Source organism: Quercus robur, chromosome 11 (assembly GCF_932294415.1).
Source record: "Quercus robur chromosome 11, dhQueRobu3.1, whole genome shotgun sequence".
In the NCBI taxonomy this organism is placed as follows: domain Eukaryota; kingdom Viridiplantae; phylum Streptophyta; class Magnoliopsida; order Fagales; family Fagaceae; genus Quercus; species Quercus robur.
The window spans coordinates 24,535,070-24,558,270 of NC_065544.1; the positions used below are offsets into that span (position 1 = coordinate 24,535,070).

The 23,201-nt window shown below is 35.2% G+C and overlaps 1 protein-coding gene across 1 annotated transcript; it reads left to right on the forward strand.

Annotated features, from left to right (window-relative positions):
- Window positions 1–4,935: 4,935 nt before the first annotated feature.
- Window positions 4,936–7,030, forward strand: LOC126705362 (uncharacterized). The gene has a single exon (XM_050404317.1). It carries the CDS (start codon window positions 5,246–5,248, stop codon window positions 6,875–6,877), a length of 1,632 nt encoding a protein of 543 aa, XP_050260274.1. The 5' UTR covers window positions 4,936–5,245; the 3' UTR covers window positions 6,878–7,030.
- Window positions 7,031–23,201: the final 16,171 nt, after the last annotated feature.

The following is a 23,201-nucleotide window of genomic DNA, read 5'->3' on the forward strand; positions in this document are numbered from 1 at the left end:
AATTTCAATACTTTACTTTAAGTTGTTTTTCAGTATATAATGTGTTTTGTACCCATGTTGCTTTTATAAGCTTTTAGGGTTTTTTTCTTTATCTGTAGGCTTTATGGTTTGTACCATGTTTTATGAAGCCTTTATACTTTGTTTAAATCAGTACTTCTAACTAAATGTCATGCATTTTCTTGTTAAGTACTGTTACTCTTATGCCCTTGTAGGATTGTTCCTAGATTCATATACTTAGTGTATTGTGCATTGGTTGAGTGTTGGACATGCAAGTGACTTGCATTGAGCTTGTTAGCTTGTTTGTTCAAGTGTTCATTCCAAGTGTGAATGAGCATTGTGGTCACTACCTTGTAGTGTTTGCTTGGTTGATCAAGTCATGGTTTGTTTATTAACTTCATTTTTGTTTAATCACATATTGCTTACTTCATATGAATTTCATGCTTTTCTGCATACAATGATCATGATGTATTGTTGTGTTTTAGGAGTTTCATGTTCATATGATTCAAGAGCTTCACAGTTTCTAGAGTTAAATGTGAGTGAGTTTTGTTCAACTGTTTCCAACTCACATGTTAAGTCTAGAGTCTGTTTTAGGGTTTTGTCACGGAATAGCCAAAGGGGGAGATTGTAAGGTTGAATTTAATCAACCATCTTGTTGACTTTATTCCGTACCAAATTTCCTTGTAATTCAGCAACTAGTAACCCTGTATTTAGGTGAGATTGTTGTAAGGGTAGTGAGTGAGATAGTGTGATGAAATGCTCAAGAGTGTACAAGAAAATAGAGACTCGCGACTGGATCTCGCGGGTGACTCACGGCTGCAAGCCGCTAGAAGATGCACACGTGCCAGGTATGCTAGAAGTTAAAGCGTCATGCTAACTGGAGCACAATATGACAAAATAGGACAACTGGCCGTTCTGTTATCTCATGGCTAGATCTCGCGACTCAGTCAAGCCGCGAGCCAGCCCTGTTTTGAAAAACCTGACTCTTCACATTCCATTCTCACCCTAGTATAAATACCCATTATACCCCTAGTGTTATACAAGATTGATTCATCCACAATCTTCACATAAGAGACTCTTCAAATTCCTCAACTCTCTTCCTCTCCATTGTTAAACCCTTGAGAGGTCTTTTTACCAAAATCTTTTCTCACCATATCCATTACTGTGAGAGGGCTGTTTGGTGTTCTGGAAAGCAGTTAGGAAGGAACCAATCTACATTGGTTGATGCTATGGTCAAGTAGCGGAATCCAGGAAGTTAGAAAAGAAATAGGTTCGGCGCAACCTCGTTGGAACAAAAAGCTTAGAGGGCTTAGGTACACTTGATAGATTAGGCTTAGAGGGTCTATTGCTGTTCATGTATCCCAACTACATTTTCTAGTGAATTACTTACCGCTTGGAGGGCGGCGAAGAGGTTTTACGCTGAAAGCTTCGGTTTCCTCTTCGATAACACATCGTGTGTTGTCCCTGTGTTTGCATCTTCCTTCCCTTAATCTTTGCCTTTTATTTTCTGCTGTGGATGTGTTTTTAATTGGCTTAGATTGTTTACCAATTCTGTTTATAGCTTGTGTTCATTTTCCGCACACTAGTTGTTTGTCATAAAGCTTGAATTGGTTATTTTGTTCTTGGGGGTCTAAACGTTCAAGGGTGTTTTATACACTATTTGAACTTTCAATTTTTGTTTTTGATTTTTATAAAACCCAAACTTTTGAATATTCATTTTTTTAACGAACTAATTACAAGAAGATAAATTGTAACTAACACTTTTTTATTATAAAGGTAAATTATTTTTTGAATAAAATTAAAAAGCAAATTAAGGAAATATAAAATTACATCATTTTGATTGGACTAAATGATGTGGACTATTGCATCCTTTTTCATGAAATGGATGGACATATTAAATTGACAAAAAAAATGTGAAGTTACAAAATGAAAATAACATTGACCAAATTTAAATGGTGTAATTTGTATTTTTCCTTATTTTATATACCAAATATTGTATATATAAAAATCCAATCCAAAGGTTGTATGTATGTATATATGAGCACATATATTAAGATCAACTTCAATCGCAATGGTCTATTTAAAGTCATTATTCATACCTATTTAAGATAAGGTTATGTAGAGTTAGGAAAATTAGACTCAGGCTCAATAACTCGCCCTAAATCCAAACGTAATAAGGTATGGGTAATAGGAATAACACCCAATTTTATCCCAATAAGCTTTTTACTTGTACCCAGTTTTGACCCGACATAGTAGGATCAAACTCGTACCCGACCCAATCCACACATCAAGCCTTTATTATTAAAATTTTAATTTAATTTTTTATCAACTCATTTTCAATATACATATGAATGATAAAGTTATATTAAATTTTCTAAATTGTAGATGAAAATAGTAATGACATTACTTGTCAACAAAACAAGCAATTCTAAATATAAAATGTTTTCAATGTCCAATTTACTACCAACATTAACTAATTTTTTCTTGAATTCATTATAGATTTTCTTCCCAATTATTTACATTTTTCTTTACATAACATATTATATTATTTTTTACTATCAAACAACTCAAAATTATAGAGCACCTTGGCCCAAACACCATCCAAACCTGATGAACATTTCCTAACTAAAGGATTCCTGAACATAGCCATGAAAAATCATAGTATCTACACCTAAGTTTGACCTTGATACTTGGGAAATCTTTCAATCTGTTAAGAATTTAGTGTTTCCTAAAAGAATTTATTGGAAATTAACTTGATTTGAGGTAGTCACCTTTCAAAGAATTAATAAATAGAAAATACATTGACTTTTTTTAAGGTAGTCATCTTTCAAGAGAAATATTAAGAGAGAAAAAAGAAAAAAGAAAAAAAAGCCAAATGCAACAAATTGCTTTATTATTCAAGATATCCCAAATGGTGGTTACATGTCACTATGTATTCAATTCAAGCTCTAATCTAATTGGCCACACACCTATGCCAAGATCTCTAACTAACACTATCCAAATCCCACCATAAGAATAACAATGACACTAGAATTACACATTTATTATAAGATTACAAAGAGGTTCCTACCATGGTTCCATTAAACAATGGGTAGTGTACCCATCATCCAGAAAAAATTCAAAAATACAAAGGAAAGGATACATCTCCCCTCATGGGAATCTCAAATAATAAGGAAGTTTCCTAAGTAGGTTGTGGACTTAAATTCACAGCCTAAGAATTAGTGTAAGTAGATCAAACGTAATAATTTCACATGAATTACAGAGATATCAAATCCCTAAAATGCATAAACAAGGACGGATAACACTAGAGCAGGCATGAAACAATAACCCCTAAATACTACTTTTATAGGCCTCAATTTCTAAAATCGATTCATTGATTTTAGCATCGAAAAGTCCACTGTTTGTCAAATCCCGAAGAGTATCTATTATCCTTACTCCATTTTGCAATTGTTTGCGAACCAAATTAGAGCATTGATTGCATTATCAAATTTATTTGGAGAATTTAGTTTTAACTTTTTTTTTTTGGGGGAAAATACATGAAAAGTCACAAAGTTTATACCATATTTCACATTACGTATCAAGTTTTTTATTTTGTCAATTAGAGCCCTATGTTTATTAAATCATTTCAGTTTAAATCTTCTATCCTTCTTTGTTTCTCATTTTCGTTATTTTAGATAATAATAGAGCAGAGAAAAAGGAAACCCATAAATTAAACTCTACATTCCACTTAGTGCTTATTTAGAAATCAATTTGACAACTATTAAATAGAGAGATTAGAGAAAGAAAGTTGTGTTTATGGTTCGTTTGGATACTGCTTATTTTGCTGAAAACTGAAAATTGAAAACAATAAAATAATAATGAAAAGTTGCTGTTCATACTACAGTTACTGTTCATTAGCCTAAATACACTGTTCATGGACATGAATAGTGTGATAGACGCTGGTTTAAAAAAAAAAAAAAAAAAAAAAAAAAACAGAACAAAAAATGGAGAGAGACACGCAAACCAAACACTCACTTAAAGTTATTATGTGATTGTTAGAAAAACAAAACAAGTTACCAAGGTAGAACAAAAATATTTATAAATGATTTTTTTTTGTTTTTCTTTACTCCATTATTGCTCAAAACAATGGAAATGAATAACAAAAATTGACAACAATTTCAAATTAAATTGATTTTATAAGTATAAGACTTTTTTTTTATTTGTTTGTTATAAGTATAAGACTTAAATTGACAAATTAAAACCTTAAAACCTCTAATTTGAAACAAAGTATAAATCATGGACATTTTAATGTAAGTTCCCTCTCTCCCTCTCCTTTTTTGTTACCATCATTGTGGAATACTCTCTCCGTCTCACTTTTTTGTTCTCTATTCCATTTTGAAATGTCTTAAAATATTGTCCTGTTTCTAAAAATGAAAGTCATTAATTTACTAATATTCCTATTATATCCCTATTAATTTACTAATTCAATTTTTCGATAAATTTTTTTAAGGGTAATTTTGGAAATTTATACTTCTTTAAAAAAATAAACAAGACAATAAATAATGTTTCCTTAAAAAGTTTGACTTTTTAAACATGATAAAAAAATGTGAGGAAGGAGTATAATTTTGGCAAAACTTAAATATAATTCCTTATCCAGAACCCTTAGACTTCCCAACTAAGCACATGATTGAATTTATTAGAAAATCCAAAAAATTTCACTTCCCAACTAAGCACATGATTGAATTTATTAGAAAATCTAAAAAATTTCAGAAAAATTTATCATAGTACTACGTTTGTTTAGCAAAAGTCAAAGCTCAAGAAGACCGACCTCTGTCCCTCTCTCTCTCTCTCTCTTACTTTCCAATCTTTTTTTTTTTTTTTTTTTTTGATAAGTCTCTCTTACTTTCCAATCACCAATAAAAGTACTCAAAACTTCTATAAAGCCTTAAAGGCCCTTCCAATTTCTAACACAGACTACACACTTATTGCAGCAGCAATTCTACAACTACGAAGTTACGTTTACCCATATCAGTTCTACAAAATGACCAAAACACCCTCCTATCTAATATGCAAATCCACTCATTCCCTACCAAACTTAAGCCCATTTCCGTCCATCTAAAAGTTCACCTCACACTCCCCAATTCCTCTCTCACTCATTTCCACTCACTGTCCAAAACCAAACCAAAAAAACAAAGAGAGAGTTTCGAATTTTAGAGAGAGAGAAAGAGAGAGTGAGAGAAAGAGAGAACGTTTGGTTTAGAGAGAGAGAATGGACGGTAGTCCTTATAGAGCAGAGGCGGAGCGGTGGCTAAGCATAGCAGAGAGGCTCTTAACGGCGCGTGATCTACACGCGGCTAAAAGCTTTGCGATCAGAGCGCGTGACACTGAGCCCAGGTTCAGGATCGAGTTGGCTGAGCAAATTATTGCCGTGGCCGACACGGTCTTAGCCGGCGAGTCACGGATCGCTAATGGTCTGTACGATTGCTACGGGATACTTCAACTCGCTCGCTTGACTCAGAACCTCGAGCTCATCGCCGCTCGGTATCGGCAGCTCGCTTTGCTGCTCAACCCTGACCGGAACCGCCTTGCCTTCGCCGATCATGCTTTTAGGCTCGTCTCCGAGGCTTGGTCTGTGCTTTCGAACTCGTCGAAGAAAGCTGAGTACGATCACGCGCTCATTATCATCTCTCACTCCGCCGCGTCGGCCTCCGGCTCGACTCAGCAACTCCATTTCCACCCTCAGCCGCAACAACCGCCGCCTCCGCCGCCGCTTCAGCCGCAAGCGGTGAGGAGAAGCCCTAGAACGAAAGACGGAAGGTTGATAGTTGACGAAGAAAGACCGATTTTCCACAATGTCCCCGAGTCAACTCGGCATAGTGAACCGACTCGGGCGCAACCTCCTCCGCCTCAGCCGCCACGTCAGCCTTCTCCTTCCCCACCTCCGCCTCCGCCTCAGCCTCAGGCTCCGGCTCGGGCCGAGTCGGAAACGGAATCGGAATCGGGGAGTTTCTGGACGGCGTGTCCGTACTGTTACTTGCTCTTCGAGTACCCTAGGGTTTACGAAGAGTGTAGCCTTCGGTGCCAGAACTGTAAGAGAGCTTTCCAAGCGGTGGTGATACCGTCACCGCCTGTGACGAGTGACATTGATAAAGACAAAGAGAATTACTACTACTGTTGGGGTTTTTTCCCATTGGGTTTCTCTGATAAAGGCACAGGCGGGTCAGGTAAGTGGTCACCGATTACTCCTATGTTCACTTGTTCTTTAGAAGAAGCAACTGGTATTAAGACCCCAGCGAAACGGAAGCAGCCTACTAAGACTGGGCCATGGGTTTATTACGACGACCAGGAAGGTTTCGTTGCGATATCTGATTCGAGTGATGATAATCAGGATGATGATGATGATGATGATGATGATGAGTGGCAGACTAGTAGGAGGAAGAGGAGATCAAAAAGAAGAGCCTCGGCTGCGGCCGCGAGGGCCATTAGAACTTCGAAAAAAGTGCAGCATGAGAGAGTAAAGAAGGCGAGTGGTGGTGGGGAGGTTTCGAATAATGTGAGTGTCACAGCGGATGGTGGTAGTGGAGGTAGTGGAGGTGGAGGTGGTGGTGGTGGTGTTGGTGGTGGTGGTGGTGGCGGGGGCGGCGGTGGGTTGAAGGGGGAGTCGAGTAAAGGGAAGAAGACAGCCGTAGTGGGTAGTGGTACGAGGAGGAGGGCGGGGGCCACAGAGTTGGGAAAGTTGGATTTGAATGTGGAGTTTAGTAATGAGGTGGAGGAGCCGGCTGCAGCCGGGGTTAGTGAAGGGAATGGGGCAGGGCATGGAGTGGAGGATAACATTGAAGGGATTGGATTTTTCGAGGGTCTCGATGAGTTTTTGAGTAGCTTGCCTATTCTTAAAGGTTAAGGCGTACTAGGTACTCGGTGAAGTAAGACTCGATCCTTTCCTTGTTGTGGTTGTTAATGTTAATGTTGCTGCTGTTGTAGCTTCTTGTTGTTGTTGTGCTTTATTATGCTATGTAAAAGTATATTATGTAGATGTTCTCTGCATTTTGTTCAATGCTCCTCGCTTAAGTTAGTATTTTATATAATCTGCACCAATTTGCTGGTAGTTTAGTCTTTTAACTGATGAAAAGAGGATTGATTTCTCCTATGGAAGACTAAATGATTTAGTTTTTAGTTTAAATTTGGCTGCATGCTTAATCATATAAGGATCTGGTTTCGATTGCTTTCTCCAAAAGTTATACATGCTCCCAAAGTTGTTGCCATTTAATATGAGTGATACTAGGATACTATAAATTTTTTATTTTTTTAAATTTTTTTTTTTTATGTTAGCCTTACAAATTGATGTGTCAAGTTTCAAACACAAGACAAAAAGAAATTAAGAAATTTATTTATCATGTTGTTGATATGGCACCAATCGCAATCATTGCTATTGTCCTATCAATTTGTGAGCATTTTGTAGTAACTAATAGCACTTTTTGCATTTTCTTATATAAAGATGGGTTTTCCTAATGGGATGTCCATATGTTGAGTTGAATTTAATGCTTTTGTTGTTTGATAAAAGAGTACACTTGTGGATATGCATCTATTGGTTTTCTTTTGTGTTCTGTATCACTTTCTTAATATGTACTGGGATAGGTAGAGAGGATTGAATGCTCCTTAATGGCTGTTCTTAGCATACCCATTAGGAAAACCTTATGTGGTTCATTTTGATGGAAATATTTGATAGGAAGATTTGGATTTCAGTTTTTAGTTTAAATGATTTGAATAAAGTATAGAGCTAAAAAAAATTCTATTAATGAAATTCTTGAATAGATTTAACCATGGAATTGAAATGATTAGTTATAATAATTTATTCCAAATTCATAACATAAGTATGGAGTAAAATTGTCAATGCTCAAAGTCATCAACCATTATGTGTTATTAAATTTCCTTTTAGGAAATTTACATTGGAATTGTCTTTTAAATCCTTAAATTTAAATGCTTTGCATAAGGAAATATAATTTATTACGAACCCTAATGTCCAGACAAATTTAATAAAGTACACAGTCAATGAACTCTAGCTCAAATGGTATTTCCCTGTTTCTCCACAAAAAAAAAAAAAAAAAAAAAAAATGGTATTTCCTTCTTCCATAAGAATATGGGCAGAGGGTGAGCTTGTCAGTCAAAACTCACTAAGTGCATGTCTAACTTAACAAATAAAAGGAAAGGTTGTCACAGGAAGACAAAAGGCACAGTTTTTCAATTATGGGGTTGATATTAATATCAATTCCACATGAATTTTGCTATTATTAGTTGTTCTTTACTACGAAATGATTGAAGACATGAAGCCAGAAGCAAGGTGGGTATTCCCTAGAACTTGGTCCTGATTATTGATGCTTTTGTGTAGAAGAGTAGCTTGGGCCTGGTACAACTAATTTCTTAAGTTCAGTAAACAGGATTGTTTTGTGTGCTTGAGGCTGTGAGAGAGATTGTAGAGTTTACAACAAAGTAATATCTGTTGGACAATGACATTGAAGCAGAGGTCACTGGTTCGCATCTCCCACTCCCACCCTCCCTGCCCTCCCACGCCTCCTAGGGCCGAAACTCACTCGTCAAAACAAAAACAAAAAAACCCTAAACTCCAGAGTACTCTGTTTTGTTATGTACAATTGCAAGAATTGGAATAGGCGGTACAAAATTGTGACTCAAAAGGTATCATATCTTAAGCTAGTGGGAACAGAAGCTATTCTTTCTTGGAGGAATTTCTAATGACATGCAAAGCCGTCATGAATTAGACTGCTAATTAAACCTTATGCTTCGAGTTTATTTCAATTTTGCAGTTCACTTGCCATTCTCCAGAGCCTGTATACCATCATCCTGAAGAAAAATTTCATTTAATCCTGATTCGGGCATATTTCAAAAATCTGACTCATCATCCCATTTGCTTGTGTTCTGATTTGGTTATCTTGCAGGCTTTATGTTCTTGAAAAGTGAAATGTTCAGCAAGCAGAGAAGCAAATATTAGTCATCAAAGGATCTTGTGAATCCTATTCTCCCCCAGATTAGGTGACAATTGGAGTTCTTATATTCTTTATCTTGAGGCATTTTTCATTTGATTTTTCTTATCAATAATAAAATTTAGAGCTGGTGTTGGTCATATATATAATGGTTTATTTATTTTTATATTTATTTTAAGTTCCCTGTTTTGATGGTATATCCTTATGTTTCAAGCTGGAATTATGTGTAGAAGCCATTTGATCATTCTTTAAGTTTTGGTTCTATTGGCTTTTGATATCTTGAGAAACAGTGTAAAAATGTAAAGGTGCATTGGTGGGATTGAGGTCACTAAAAGTTGATTGTTAGAAGGGTCTTCCCCTTGCTTCAAAGTTGGCTTCTTATTATGTGCACTATGCGGAACAAAACAAGCAGTCATAACTCCTCCTATATCCAACTTTTCTTTTTTCCCCCCTATTTGAGTCTTCCTCTCTCAAAGGGGGGGGGGGGGGGGGGGGGGGGGGGGGTGGTGTTGGTTTCTTCATTGTACTGGTTATTCTGCTTGATCAACCTAATTGTAAAAAGGGTGAAACTCTTATAATATGTTTGATTGTTTAGATCATCCTCTTTGATATATTTTAAGATGAGGGAAAATTTTGGAAAATCAGTTTAAAAGAGGGGATGGCAGGCTGGGGATAGAATCACGCTCAAAACAGAAAACAAATGAAATGAAAGGTGACTCTCTTGGTTTGTTTGTTAAGCTGTTTCTCATTATTTGTCACCTCATACAGGGTAGTCATTTTAGAATGGATATCTGTATAGAACTTACCAAAGGTGCTTTCTGTCTTTTGAATGTTATGGATCAGCTCTGTCATATAGAATGCATTTTTGGTTTGGACGGCAGGGATATGAATTCTGCATGCCACATTCTTTGTACTGTGGTATGAGAGGCATTGGTTTGTATTATTACTCTATTGTAAAATGTTATGAGCTTGTTTTGGAATGTGAGTTGACTGTATAATTTAGAGCAATAAATTTATTTGATGAAAATTTTCATCAAAATGCTCTGGTTTGTTATTTAATTTTGAAAACATGGTTGTAAGAGTTAATGGTGTAAAATAATACAATTTATTAAACCAGTTTTCTATTTTGTGTGTAATTTTTTGTAATTCTTTTAGTTACAGAGTGCTCATCATCGTGAGGATGAAGTAATCTATTCTATTACTTGTCAAAAAAAAAAAAAAAAAGGATTTCTTTTGACAAACTTAATATTTGTAGGACCAAATTGAATGTTACCCAATAGTTGGAGGACTAAATTCGTACTTTTTACAAAAAATATCTGTGTGCTGAAGTATACCATGGTTTTTTTGCGCATATCTTAGTGTCAATTAAAGCTGTATGAGTGCTCTCAGGCGAATACAGGCCAAATGCATTGAGGTTGATATCTTTAAGGGCATGAAGTAGGTCGGGCAATGGTGTTGTTATCAATAATACATGTTTAAGTTGTGTTCAACAATCACCTCAATGGGTTTGACCCAGTAAATTGATGTAATTTTCTAATTTTCTGGATTCATCATTGGTACTGGCAACACTGCCAAATATTTCTCTTCCCTTGGTCGGCTCAAATGTACTTAATTTTGTGATGGCTTCTGTATGTTATTTTACTCTAATCGGTGGTTCCATTTTCTGTTTCATGTAGAAGCAGACTAGCTGTATATAAATTTTCTCTCTGATTAGAAGCCCAAAAGTTGTTAACCAGTTCTAAGCCAACTGAGGAACTAGTTGTGCAATAAGATACTACTCTAGGGTTGTCCACGGGTCGATTCGGGTCGGGTTTGTGCCCAACCCAAAACCGACCCGCCGGAATCGGGTGACAAAGAAATGCACCCGTCGCCGACCGCCGGAGTAATCGGATCGGGCGAATTAGACCATCAACGGGCAGCGGGCGAGTAGATCGGGGTCGAAAATCCAAAAAACAGCGAAAACCGGTGTGAAAACAGTGAAAATAAACACGTGAAAACAGTGAAAATAAACAGTGAAAACGGCGAAAATCCGGCCAAAATCTTCGAGGTTTCTCCAGATCCGACCTAATCTAGGCCATTTTCGACAAGATCTTGGCTAGATTCGGCGAAATCTCGCCGAGATCTTGACGAAAATGGTCTAAATCTCATCGGATCTACCAAATAGCGCCGGAAATCTTGTGGGTCGGTCGGGTCGGTTTGATAGGATTCTGGAGAGGGAAAACCGACCTCCGACCCGCCAAACTCGGGTTTTGGAGAAACAAACCCGTCGCCGACCGTTGGAGAAGTTAGATCGGTCGGCGGCGGGTCGGGTTCGGTCGGCGGCGGTGGGTGGGTCGGGTTGGCCGGGTCTCTGAACAGCCCTAAGATACTGACAAAATACTTGGACCTTTAATTTTGAACTCTTCATGTCCATGATTCTTTTTTACTAAGACTAATGATTGGATTCAAGAATATAATTGGAGAACTTTTTGTTTTGCAACTCGTATTTAACATCACATAGAGGGTAAATGGTAATTTTACTTTGGAAATAGGCATATTAATTCTAATCATTAGATCTTTAATCTCATTTCATCAAAATGATTTTGATGTTGTGATTAAATTGGCTGGTCATAAGTCTTAATTGGACTATCAGATTGAAAGTTATCATCAAATCAAGTTTTAATGGTCAAGATGCACTATCACAAATTAAGTCTGACTATATGTGATTATGAGCAATTAATTCTAATTGGTTATAATTATAATCAATTTGAGATTAATGATATGTCATAATTTGATTAGCTAAGATTACATCTTATGGTAAGATAGCACACACTTAATTAATTAAATAGTCAAACATTAATTATTTAACGAGTAATTTGTGTAATTGGCTTTTTAATTAGGGTAAATTTTGAACTAATTAAGTTTGAAATGGAAGTAATTGGAACTTATTAATGTTAATTAGAAACTAATTTGGAACCTTTTAATGTTAATTGTGCCAAAATTATTTTCTAACAAATAACATCTGCTCACCATTTCGTTGATATCCCTCAGAATATTTTGAATCTATGAGTGAGGTTATTTTTTCCAAAAACTAGACATTCAAGGCTTCAATTTAAGCACAAGAATGAGACAATTCCAATTAGAATTGAGTAAGATATGATTTTTTAAACTTGGCTCTGCAGGCTGTTACAATAGTCTATATATATATATATAAAACCGAAGCCTTTGCTGGCACCACAATTTTCCACGTCAGCACAATATTTAAAAAATAAAAAATTTTCCACGTCAACACAATATTTAAAAAATAAATAATAAAAATAAAAACATTATAACTCCTCAAAACTCTAGCAACCTTATCCCTCTCTCAAGTTAAGAAATATAAAACCACGGTTTCTACAAACTCTCAAAATAAAAATATTATAACTCCTCAAAACCCTAATAACCTTACCCCTCTCTCAAGTTAAGAAATATAATGACTATTCTATTTTCTCTCATGCTCTCTAACGATCTTGACATATATCAGTAAACTTTTGTTGATTCTTATGTAGAAAGTATAGTTTTACCAGACAAAGCCAACAATGCAGGTACTAAGGAACAACCGAACAAGCAAGTGATAAGCAGGTAAGATGCATTTGGCTCTTTATTTTTTATTTTTTTTATTTTATATATATATATATATATATATATAATTCGTTCTTCTTATGTATTTGGCATTCATTATAAGTTGGATATGAGTATGAATATTTATCATTCTTTATAATCTTATTATTGACTGATTTACCATAACGGAGTGGTTTTATATTATAGCATTCAAGATCTACAACGCACGGTATAGATTTTAGCTTATAAAGTTTAGCTTTTGTAAGGTTAGTTTTGTTTATATATTAATTAATACATAGTACTTTGTTCACCATTGAATACTCATATAATCAATTTCCAATTCAGTGTTCAAGAATTAAACCAAAATTCTAACTGCACTATCATAAAATATTATTATTAGTATGAATTTTATGGAGTTGTGGTGTTTAGGAATTAAATTTTAAGACTCAGTTGCACAATATGTGTAAATTCTTCAGAAGACTACTTTAAATAGTAAGTCAATGTGTCTCTTACATTTGGTTATTAGTTAGAATTGTTTTCAAATGATTGTACCAATAAAGGTGAATGTGTATAAATTTTGTTTAACTATCCCGTGCATCGCATGGGTTAACGACTATTATAAGAAAAACCGAATTTTGCTTACTCATCACTCCCACCAATCTCTACATTTAATGCACCAGCTTTCTCCAAAGTCTGAAATAGGATCTAGGTTCATGATTCATTTTGATCATTTGTCAACCCTCATTAAATGACATTCTATTCATATTTTTTTTACTACAACTATATAACCCACCCTCTCCTTCATTTCAAAGCACACAAAACCCCCATTCTCTTCTCCTTTCTTGAGTTCTAGTGAAGTAGAGTAATTTTGTCATATCTTGATCTTCCTAAGACTCAAGATATTGAGTGAGACTCACTCTCTCTCTCCTAGTTCTTCTTTCTACTTCACCCTTAGAACCTCCATCAAAAGTCTCCTCATCCACCATGTAGATCTTGCATGCAGGTATAATCCATTTCTCTAACTTGTTTTTTATATTATTATTATGAGATTAAAAAAATATTATTAGAGCACGCTAGTGTTTATTTAAATTCCTTGAATATGTTTTACTGTTCTTAAATGTTCATATGAGTTCTTCACATGTTCTTGGTTTTTCATCACATGTTCATGCATAACACTAGTTTTGATATTAAATCCCCATAAAAAAATATGAAAAACATGTTTGTTTCATAATTTTCTCAAATCTTTGAATCTAGGATATCACCATCCACACACATTTACTAGAATTTATTTTTCAATCCAAATGCAATACTTAATAATTGAATTAGAGTTTATCACATGCACACACATTAAATTCAATATGCAAATTGATTGATAACATATTCGGTAAAATGATATGAATGTTGGCCATCATAGTCTAGAATATCGGTTTTACTGAGCAAAATGAATGTCTAACACCTTCCTATTTTGTAACATAGCCTTCAAACTTAGATCAAGGGTTGATAGATCAATGTTTATCCATGTAATTTTCAATTTCTAAATTGTAACTAAGAAACAAAGTCATGTACTTTATCTTAGATTGTATCTAGGACCAAAGTCATGTAATTTCATATGATTAATGTAAATTCATTTGCAAATCAATAAAATGAGGAATTTTTCAATTTTGGTTTTCTTATTTATTTCAATAATTAAATAAGTAGTGACTCATTGTAAACCCTTAATTTAAAGAGAAAAATATAATCAGTCGAACCTCCATTTTGAGAGACAATAACATGACTCCACTCATTCACATAGGTTTAACCCAACACCAAAAAAGGGCCAGGGGCGCGGTCTCTCACAGTTTTGAGCTTGAAACTGTTAATTATCAAATTTTATGTTACTTGATACATAAGTAATAAGCACTACAAGTTTCATTTCCCTTTATTGACTCAACCTTTGTATCCGCTTCACATTGTTGTAGATGTGAAAGAAAGCAATTTCTATAGAAAGCTCTAGAGAGAATATATGAGAAACTAATAGAATTGTTGTGTATTGATTAACTGAATAGATTACAAGAAGATTAGGATATTTATACAAGAGATTTACAATTAACTATCTCTAACAGATAGCACCAATTACTCCAACTTCTAACAAAATTCCTAATGACCAATAGATTAGGAACACATGTCCCATTATGTAACTAATTGAGTCACTAACATAATCTTATTAGCTACATATAGTTTTGTGTCTTGATACCTAAACTACTAGTCGTTTTGGTCTTCTTTTTAACAGATTGAACTTTCTCTTCTGCAGCTATTTTTACATCCCCCTCAAATGAAAGGGAGGAAGTCCCATGAGTTTGAATGAAAGATCATGAAACCGAGGAGAAGGAAGACACTTAGTGAAAATGTATGCTAATTGATATGTAGTACAAATGTATTTAATAACCATGTCTCTGTTAAGAACCTTCTCTCTAACAAAGTGGAAATCAACCTCTATGTGCTTACTTCTGGCATGGAAAATCGAATTAGAAGCTAAAGCAAGTGCTGAAACATTATCACACCACAATATAGGAGGATGATACAAATAAACCCCCAAATCCTTAAGTAACATCCTCAACCAATACAACTCAACAATAGTGATAGCCGGAGACCTTTATTCAGCTTCTATAAAGGATCTATAAACAATTGGTTTGCTTCTTTGTAGACCAGGTGACAGGAGAACCACCCAAGAAAACCACCATGCTAGTAATGGACCTTCTATGAATTGGATCCCTAGCCCAATCTGCATCACAGTAGGTTGAGAAAGCAAGAGGACCACGTTAGAAATGTATACCCAGGTGTAAGGAACCCCTCAAATATCTCAAGATTCGACTGGCAACAACAAGATGATGTTGAGTAAGTTTACTCATGAACTGACATGCTTGTTGAACAGCATAAGACAAGCCTGGTCTGGTGAAGGTCAAATACTACAATGCCCCAACAAGACTCCTATAGGCAATGGGATTAGACAACAAAGGACTGGTAGGTGGCACATGGATTGGAACAAGGCTTACAATCTAGCATATGAAACTTAGATAACAAGTCCTTGGCATACTTGAACTGATGCACAAAAATACAATTAGTAGTGTACTTAATCTGAAGGCCCAAAAAATAATTCAAGGTACCAAGATCTTTAAGAGCAAAAGAATTACCAAGCTGCTTAATGATCTCAACAACAAAGGCAGGATGGTTGCCAGTGATGATAATATCATCCACATAGAGAAGCAAGTAAACTATATGAGCAGAGTGTATGAGAATTAAAAAGGTACTGTCAACACAAGAAGCATGAAATTCCAAATGGAACAATTGAGTAGTAAAACTATCAAACCATGCTCTAGGGCCTGATTAAGTCCATAGATAGCTTTGTGTAACAAACACACATGATTTGGTCTGGCATGATCCCTATACCCAGGTGGCTAACTCATATACACCTCTTCTTGCAAAATGCCATGAAGAAAAGTATTTGAGACATTCAATTGCCTCAAAGACCAACCATGATGAACTGCCAAAGCCAAGATAATCCTCACAGTAGTTGGTTTAACAACAAGGTTGAAGGTTTCGGCATAATCTAAGCCATACTACTACAAATAGCCTATGGCTACCAACCTAGCTTTGTACCTAGCAATGCTGCCATCACTATGCCATTTAATCTTGAACACCCACTTGCAGCCCACTACATTTTTATTAGGAGGTAAGGGAACAAGAGACCAAGTGTGCTGTTGTTGTAAACTAAAGAACTCTGAGTCCATTGCTTCAATCCATTGAGGAAACTTAGATGTCACGGAGTAAGATGGGGGCTTAGTACAAGTGTAATCAAACTGAACAACATAGGCCTTAGGCTTGAAAATACCATTCTTGGATCTGGTAAGCATAGTGTGTGTATTTGTGGGAGGACAAGTGGACACAAGAACAATAGCAATAGAAAAATTAGTTAGGACATCAGGAGAAATAGTTTGGTCAGAAGCAGTAGAAGGAACAACAGTGACCAAAGCAGGCGTATCAATTGAGGAAAAAGAAGTAAAGAGAGAAGGAGGAGAGGGCATAAGGGAAGTAGGCAACAAAGTTGACAAGCAGATATTAAAAAAATGAGAAGATGAAAGTGAAGATGAAGAAGATGACATAGAAACAGGTTCAGGAATAGGATAGGTAGGAAAAACAGATTCATTGAATAAACAATAACAAGAAATATAAATTTTCCCTGTTTGAACATCTAAGCAGATATATCCCTTAGATTGAGAGGGATAACCAAGAAAAGCACATTGTCTAGACTTAGGTTCAAGCTTATGAGAATTGTAAGGCTTTAAAAGAGGAAAGCAAGCACAGCCAAAAGTTCTCAAAGTCTGAAGAGGGGGCTTTTGATGATACAACTTTTGCCATGGAGAAAGAAAGTTCAAAATAGAAGATGAGATTCTATTAATAAGAAACACAACAATATTAAATGCATAAAACCAATAAGAAAGAGGGAGATTAGACTGATGAAGCATAGCCAAACCACTCTCCACAATCTATCTATGCTTCCTTTTAGCAATGCCATTTTGTTGAGGAGTATGAGGACAAGAAACTTGATATTGAATCCCATTTTCCAAACAAAAATATTTGAAATGATGACTCACAAATTCACCACCCCCATCAGACCTTAAGGTCTTAATTTTGGCAGTAAATTGATTCTCAACCAAAGACTTAAAATGCACAAACACTTTTGAACACGTCAGATTTATGTTTCAACAAAAATAACCAAGTAAAACGAGTAAAATCATCAACAAAAATCACATAACACTTGTGTTCAAGTATAGATACAATAGGAGCGGGGCCCCATACATCAGAATGTATCAATTGCAATGGATATTCAAATTTTGATAATTGTTTTGGAAAAGGAAGTTTGTGCATTTTAGCACTTATACAAGAAGTACACTGTGAAGAAATGTCACTAGCAGTTGAAAAATGAACAGAAAATATATCAGAAACAACAAAATGCAAAACCTTGGAACAAGGGTGACCAAGTCTGTTATGCCAAAGTAAAGCCTAAGCAGACACAGCAGCAACACAATTGGAACTGACATTAGAGGTGTACGAAGAAGAAAGAGAAGCAAGGGGAGGAATGAGATAAACACCATCTTTACTCAACCTTTTGTAAAGGACCTTCCTCATAGGCAAATCCTTAATTGAGAACTGATGAGCATCAAAATAACAAAATACAATATTTTGAAGACACAATTTATGCACAGAGAGCAAATTAGAAGCAATTTGAGGGACTTTAAGTATATTATTTAGGTTAAAATTGTGGAAAGGAGTGACTAACTTACCATTACCAATTTGAGTGACAGGTAATTCTTGCCCATTGCCCACTGTTATAGTCTTACCAGCTACGGGTTGTTGATGAAGAGAAAGCTGAGATAGATTTGGTGTAATATGATCAGAAGCACTAGTATCTATTAGCTAATTTGGATTCTGATTAGCACCAGTAGCAGTAGCCATGGAAGCAAGCTTGGCTAGAGCATGCCTCCCTTGATAAGCAAAATTCATACAGTGGTAACAATCCAAAGTAGTCTAGCCATTCTTACCACAAATCTGACAAGCAACTCTCTGTCCTTGAGAATGTGGAGAATTAGTCCTAGACTATGATGGAGATGAAAATTGACCATTACCATTAAATTGACCATTAGTCCATTACCATTGTAAAATTGGCCACCACTAGGAAATTGACCATTGTGACCACCAGAAAATTGACCACCACCACCATTGTTACCTCCTCTACCTTTACCGCAACCTCAATGATTACCATTTCTACTTCTACCTTTATTGAAGCTTTGAGTGAAATGGTTGACTACCATGGCTAGTAAGGAAGAATCCCTAAGATCAAATCTTTTCTATTTGATCGTTCTTCAGCATTCAACAATATATTCAACTCTTCAAGAGTAAGTATATCATTTCTAGTTCTGATTTCAGAGCAGAAAGCATCATATTCAGATGCTAAAGCTTCAAGAGCCAAGTGAATAAGCTCCTCTTCATCAACACAAACAGCTACAGCTCCAAGCTTATCTCTGATTTCCTTGATCCTTTGGAAGAAAGAATCCATAGACTCTGAGCTCTTCTTGAGACTCATCAACTCATTTCTCAAGCTGAGAATATGAGATCGAGAAATGGAAGCAAAACGCTTCTCAAGTACTTTCCAAACTCCTTTACCAGACTTCTGACCTATAGTGAGAGCCAAGATCAATGGAGAGAGAGTTGAAGTGATGAAAGTAAACAATGCTTGTTCATGGTTCCTCCATTGAAGAAACTCAAGATTAGCTTTAGTTGTAAAATTCCCTGAGCTATCCTTTAGAAAAGGATTTGGAGCATGATCATTATCTTCAATGAAATTGATCATTGAATAAGTTTCCAAGATCGCCTCTATTTGGTGCCTCTATACCAAATAGTTGCTATAGTCCAGTTTGATAGTCATCAAGCTCGCCATGTTTGACAAGAGCAGTAAAGGAGGATTAACACCATGAGTAACCACAACATTTGTGGTAGAGCTTATTGTTGCAAAGGATGATGAACTCGCAGAAAATGCCATTAATAAAGCTCTGATAACATGTAAAGAAAGCGATTTCTAAAGAAAGTTCTAGAGATTTACAACTAACTACCTCTAACAGATTAGCACCAATTACTCCAGCTTCTAACAAAATTCCTAATGACCAATTGATTAGGAACATGTGTCCCATTATGTAACTAACTGAGTCACTAACAGAATCTTATAAGCTACATATAGTTTTGTCTTGATACCTAAACTACAAGTCGTTTTGGTCTTCTTTTTAACAAATTGAACTTTCTCTTCTGTAGCTATCTTTACAGTGGGAAGTAGAGGTTTAATTGAAGAGTTTTAGTAAAAGCTCTTTTAATATAGAGCTCTAATTGAAAAGTTCTTTATTCTTTCGAAATGATTACAAAAGAGCTTTAAGAGGCTTCCAATCTCTGAGGCTATCATGGTTTTTTTTTTTTCCTCCCAAAATGAGCTTTTAGAACTCTTAAAGCTACTCTTCTTTTCGATTTCGTATATACCAAATCATTTAGTACAATGATGAAGACCATTTTTTTTTTTTGGTAATTGTCAATATATTATATGTTACTAGTCGCAAACCCACATGTTGCGCGTGATAATTTTTTAGATAAAATATTATTTTAGTCCCTAGACTTTATAGAGTTTTTTTTAATAAAAAATAGTTTTATCGTATTTTTCATAATCTTGTCTATTCGTTAAATTTTTGAAGTCATGGTATATGAAGATTACGATTATATATATATATATATATATAATTTCCCTAGTTAGAGTTTGATTAGTTTTAAGTTTAAATTTTGTATTATTATATTTAATTGTTGATTTTATTGTACTATAAAGTTTTCAATGTCCTCTGTATAGCTATCTTTATTTTATTTCTTACTCCTCTTGACCACTATTTTATTTTTCCAAATACGGTTATTAATTGACGTTTGATTCCATTTATTTTTTATTACTTTGTATGTTCCCTTGCTAGTTGTAAATTTTATGGTTATCAATAAGAAATAGATATTATGGATGGCTTAAATAGTTATAGATGTAGTTACGTTAGTGGTATGTTAAAAGGGTTTTTTTTTTTTTTTTTTTCTTCTGAATTTTCAAGAAAATATGAAAGACATTTCTCTAGTTTGGTCTCAATCAATTAAGATCCATAATATATTAAAGGAAGTAATAATGAGCCTTAAATTTTTTTTAATGTATGAAGTGGTTAGGTTAGCAGTATGCTAAAGGTTTTATACAAAAATTTTAAAAAATAATTCCTAGGAAATGTAAATGGCCTTTTTTTGAAAAAAGAAATTGTGACATTTTGAATTGTAGAAATATGATTGTTTTAATTACCTTATGTAGGGACACGATTCTCAAACGGCCCAACAGTGACGTTGGGCTCGCACGTGAAGGATCCCTCACAATAAGATTTGTAGAGAGTGGGCTTGAAAGGCTAGCGTTTGGTCACAGGGCGTTGGTCCAAACCGGACTTTAGGGAAACTCAGATAGGAAAAAGGCTTCAGCCTGGATATCCAAGCCCTACAGCTTTGTAACTTGAGGGATTGGACTCCTCGGATCATGTCCGAGGAGCACTAATGTCTTTCTCCGATTACCTGGCGATGGGTTTTTCGTGGTGGTGTACATATATTGTCCGGGCATTCTCATCCCTGGAGTTTTTTCCAGGAAGTGAGATGGGGATCCCCTTCTGATTAGTTTATCTTCTCTTTTATACTAGCCTACGTTCGCTGTCCCTCGTCCACGTGTAGGGTCAACTTTTTTTAGGACTGCTATTTGTCCCGTCAGTCTAATCCCAGAATTGTTGGGGATGGTTTGATAAAGCCTAAGAATCTGGTTCTGTTAGGTACAGAGTCTTATCTGGGGAGGGTAATAAGGGTAACTTACCTAAGATATTTTAGATATTCTTACCAATTTTCCTTTACCTCTTTTTTACCCCTCTTCTTAAGGGAGCTTTGGGTCGGCCGAGGATTAAACCGTCCTCGGCTGCGTCTCTGGGCCATCTTTGGCCTTATATTTTTTAAGCTTTGGGCCATAACTTTTTTTCGGCTTGGGCCTGTGGACTCTCCATGAGCAAGTGGGCATGGCCCATAAATTATTGGGCCCCACAGTAATATTAATTAATTAATTAATAATAGTATGGAGGATGTGATTGGATTTAAATGTTGAATAAAATAAGATGAGAGGAAAAAAGAGTATATATATATATAACAATAAACATCAAATTATCAAAGTCATTCTATGTAATATAATAATATTATTTTGTTATATACTATATGTATAATGCTGTAGGATAATATTTGATTAAAGAGAATATAAAAGATAACAACATAAAATACAAAACTAAATTGCATCAACCCAAAGTAGAATTCTAATTAACAAAAAAATTCATCAACCTAAAGAACTGATGCAATAAAAATAAAAAAATCAAAAACAAATTGAGAGAGAGAGAGAGAGAGAGAGAGAGAGAGAGAGAGAAATAACATTTTTGTGTGAGAAAACTATGCATAGAATGAAAAAGAAAATGTCAAATTAATAGTAAGATGTTGAAAATAAGAAGAGTCAAAATAAAGAAAGATAAAAAGATAGAGAAAAAATGATATTAAGGTAGAAAGTAGTGGGGAGATGAATAGGAAAAAGGGAGGGGAGTTTTGGGAAATTAATAATAAAAATAATGGTTAAAAGATATTTTAATTTTTAAATAGTAGAGCTTTTAAGTCACCTTAAATGAGAAAATTTTAAAATATATATATAAGAAAAATTAGAAATAAAAAATGATGTTATGACTGCTGATGTGACTCAACATGAATGTAGAAAAATTAAATGCTATGCTTCAATTTTTAGTAATATATAGATATAGATATAGATTTGGGTAAGTTATTTAAGGAATTATTTACCTAATTATTTCTGAAATATTGCTTTTCTCTTTCTAGGCCATGTGCTGAGTACATAGTATTTTGATTCGATTGTCTTGTTCCACTATAGTGTGATGGTATTTCTCAATCTTTGTCTTTTCTCTCTGAAGATAAGACTCATTCGACGAACACATTGACATGAGACAAGATAATCATAATTAATGGACTACACAAGGGGGACGTCATCTGGTGCGAGGGTAAAGGTATCGGCCAAACTTTAAGTCTTGTGAGCGGTCAATTCTTCCAAAAGATTGTGGAAAATTGTTTTGGCCAATGTATGATCAAACTGGTTTCTTGGATTCTTGTGGAATTTAAGAATGTCCAGGAATTGCTTCAAGAAAGAAAAGAAAAGAAAAAAGATAGAAGGAGAAGAAGAAAAGAAAGAGATAAAAAAGAGTGTCCAGGAATTGACTAATTTGAAAATGAGACAATGAGACATGAGAGTGAAGGATGCCTGTGATTGATTTTCTTATGCATGTCCCATCGTGTATTATCAATTTACAAATATTAATACGACCCTTTCTCTTAAGTCAATAAGCTCTCTAACTCATTCTATAAAATAAAATAAAATAAAAAAGCTCTCTAACTGATTATATCAAACTAAATTCACTTACTAAGAGCATCCGTAGTAGCTGTCTTATAAAAAATGCTATTTTGACACGCTAAAAACCTACTTTATTATTTTATCACATCATTTTACAATAATTGTTGCGGCCACAATCACCAGAAAAACCAGAAAAATTGTTGCAGCCACAACCACTAGAAAAACAAAAAAAAAACAAAAAAAAAAACCAATTTGCCCACCACCGATTCGCCATCACTGATTCGCCCACCACCAATTCGCCCACCACCAACTGATCCACCCACTACTACTAATCCGCCCATCACTATCTCAACCCACCCACCACCGATCTACCCATCCGAACCCACCCATTGCCCAACCCACCCATTAAACCACAGCCAAAAAACGTGAACGGAAAAAAAGAAAAAAGGGGAAAAAAAAAAAAAGAACCCGAAGCAGAATAGAGAAGATAGATGATCGGCAGCGTCGAGTGGTGATCTTTGGTGAGATCGGTGACGTCGAGTGGTGGCCTTTGGTGATCGGCATGTTGTGGAAGATGAATAGAGAAGACAGAGATGAGAAGACGGAGAGAGAGAGATATCTATGATGAGGAG

Coding starts and splice junctions, on each gene's coding strand:
- LOC126705362 (XM_050404317.1), top strand. CDS start 5,246: ATGGACGGTAGTCCTTATAGAGCAGAGGCGGAGCGGTGGCTAAGCATA.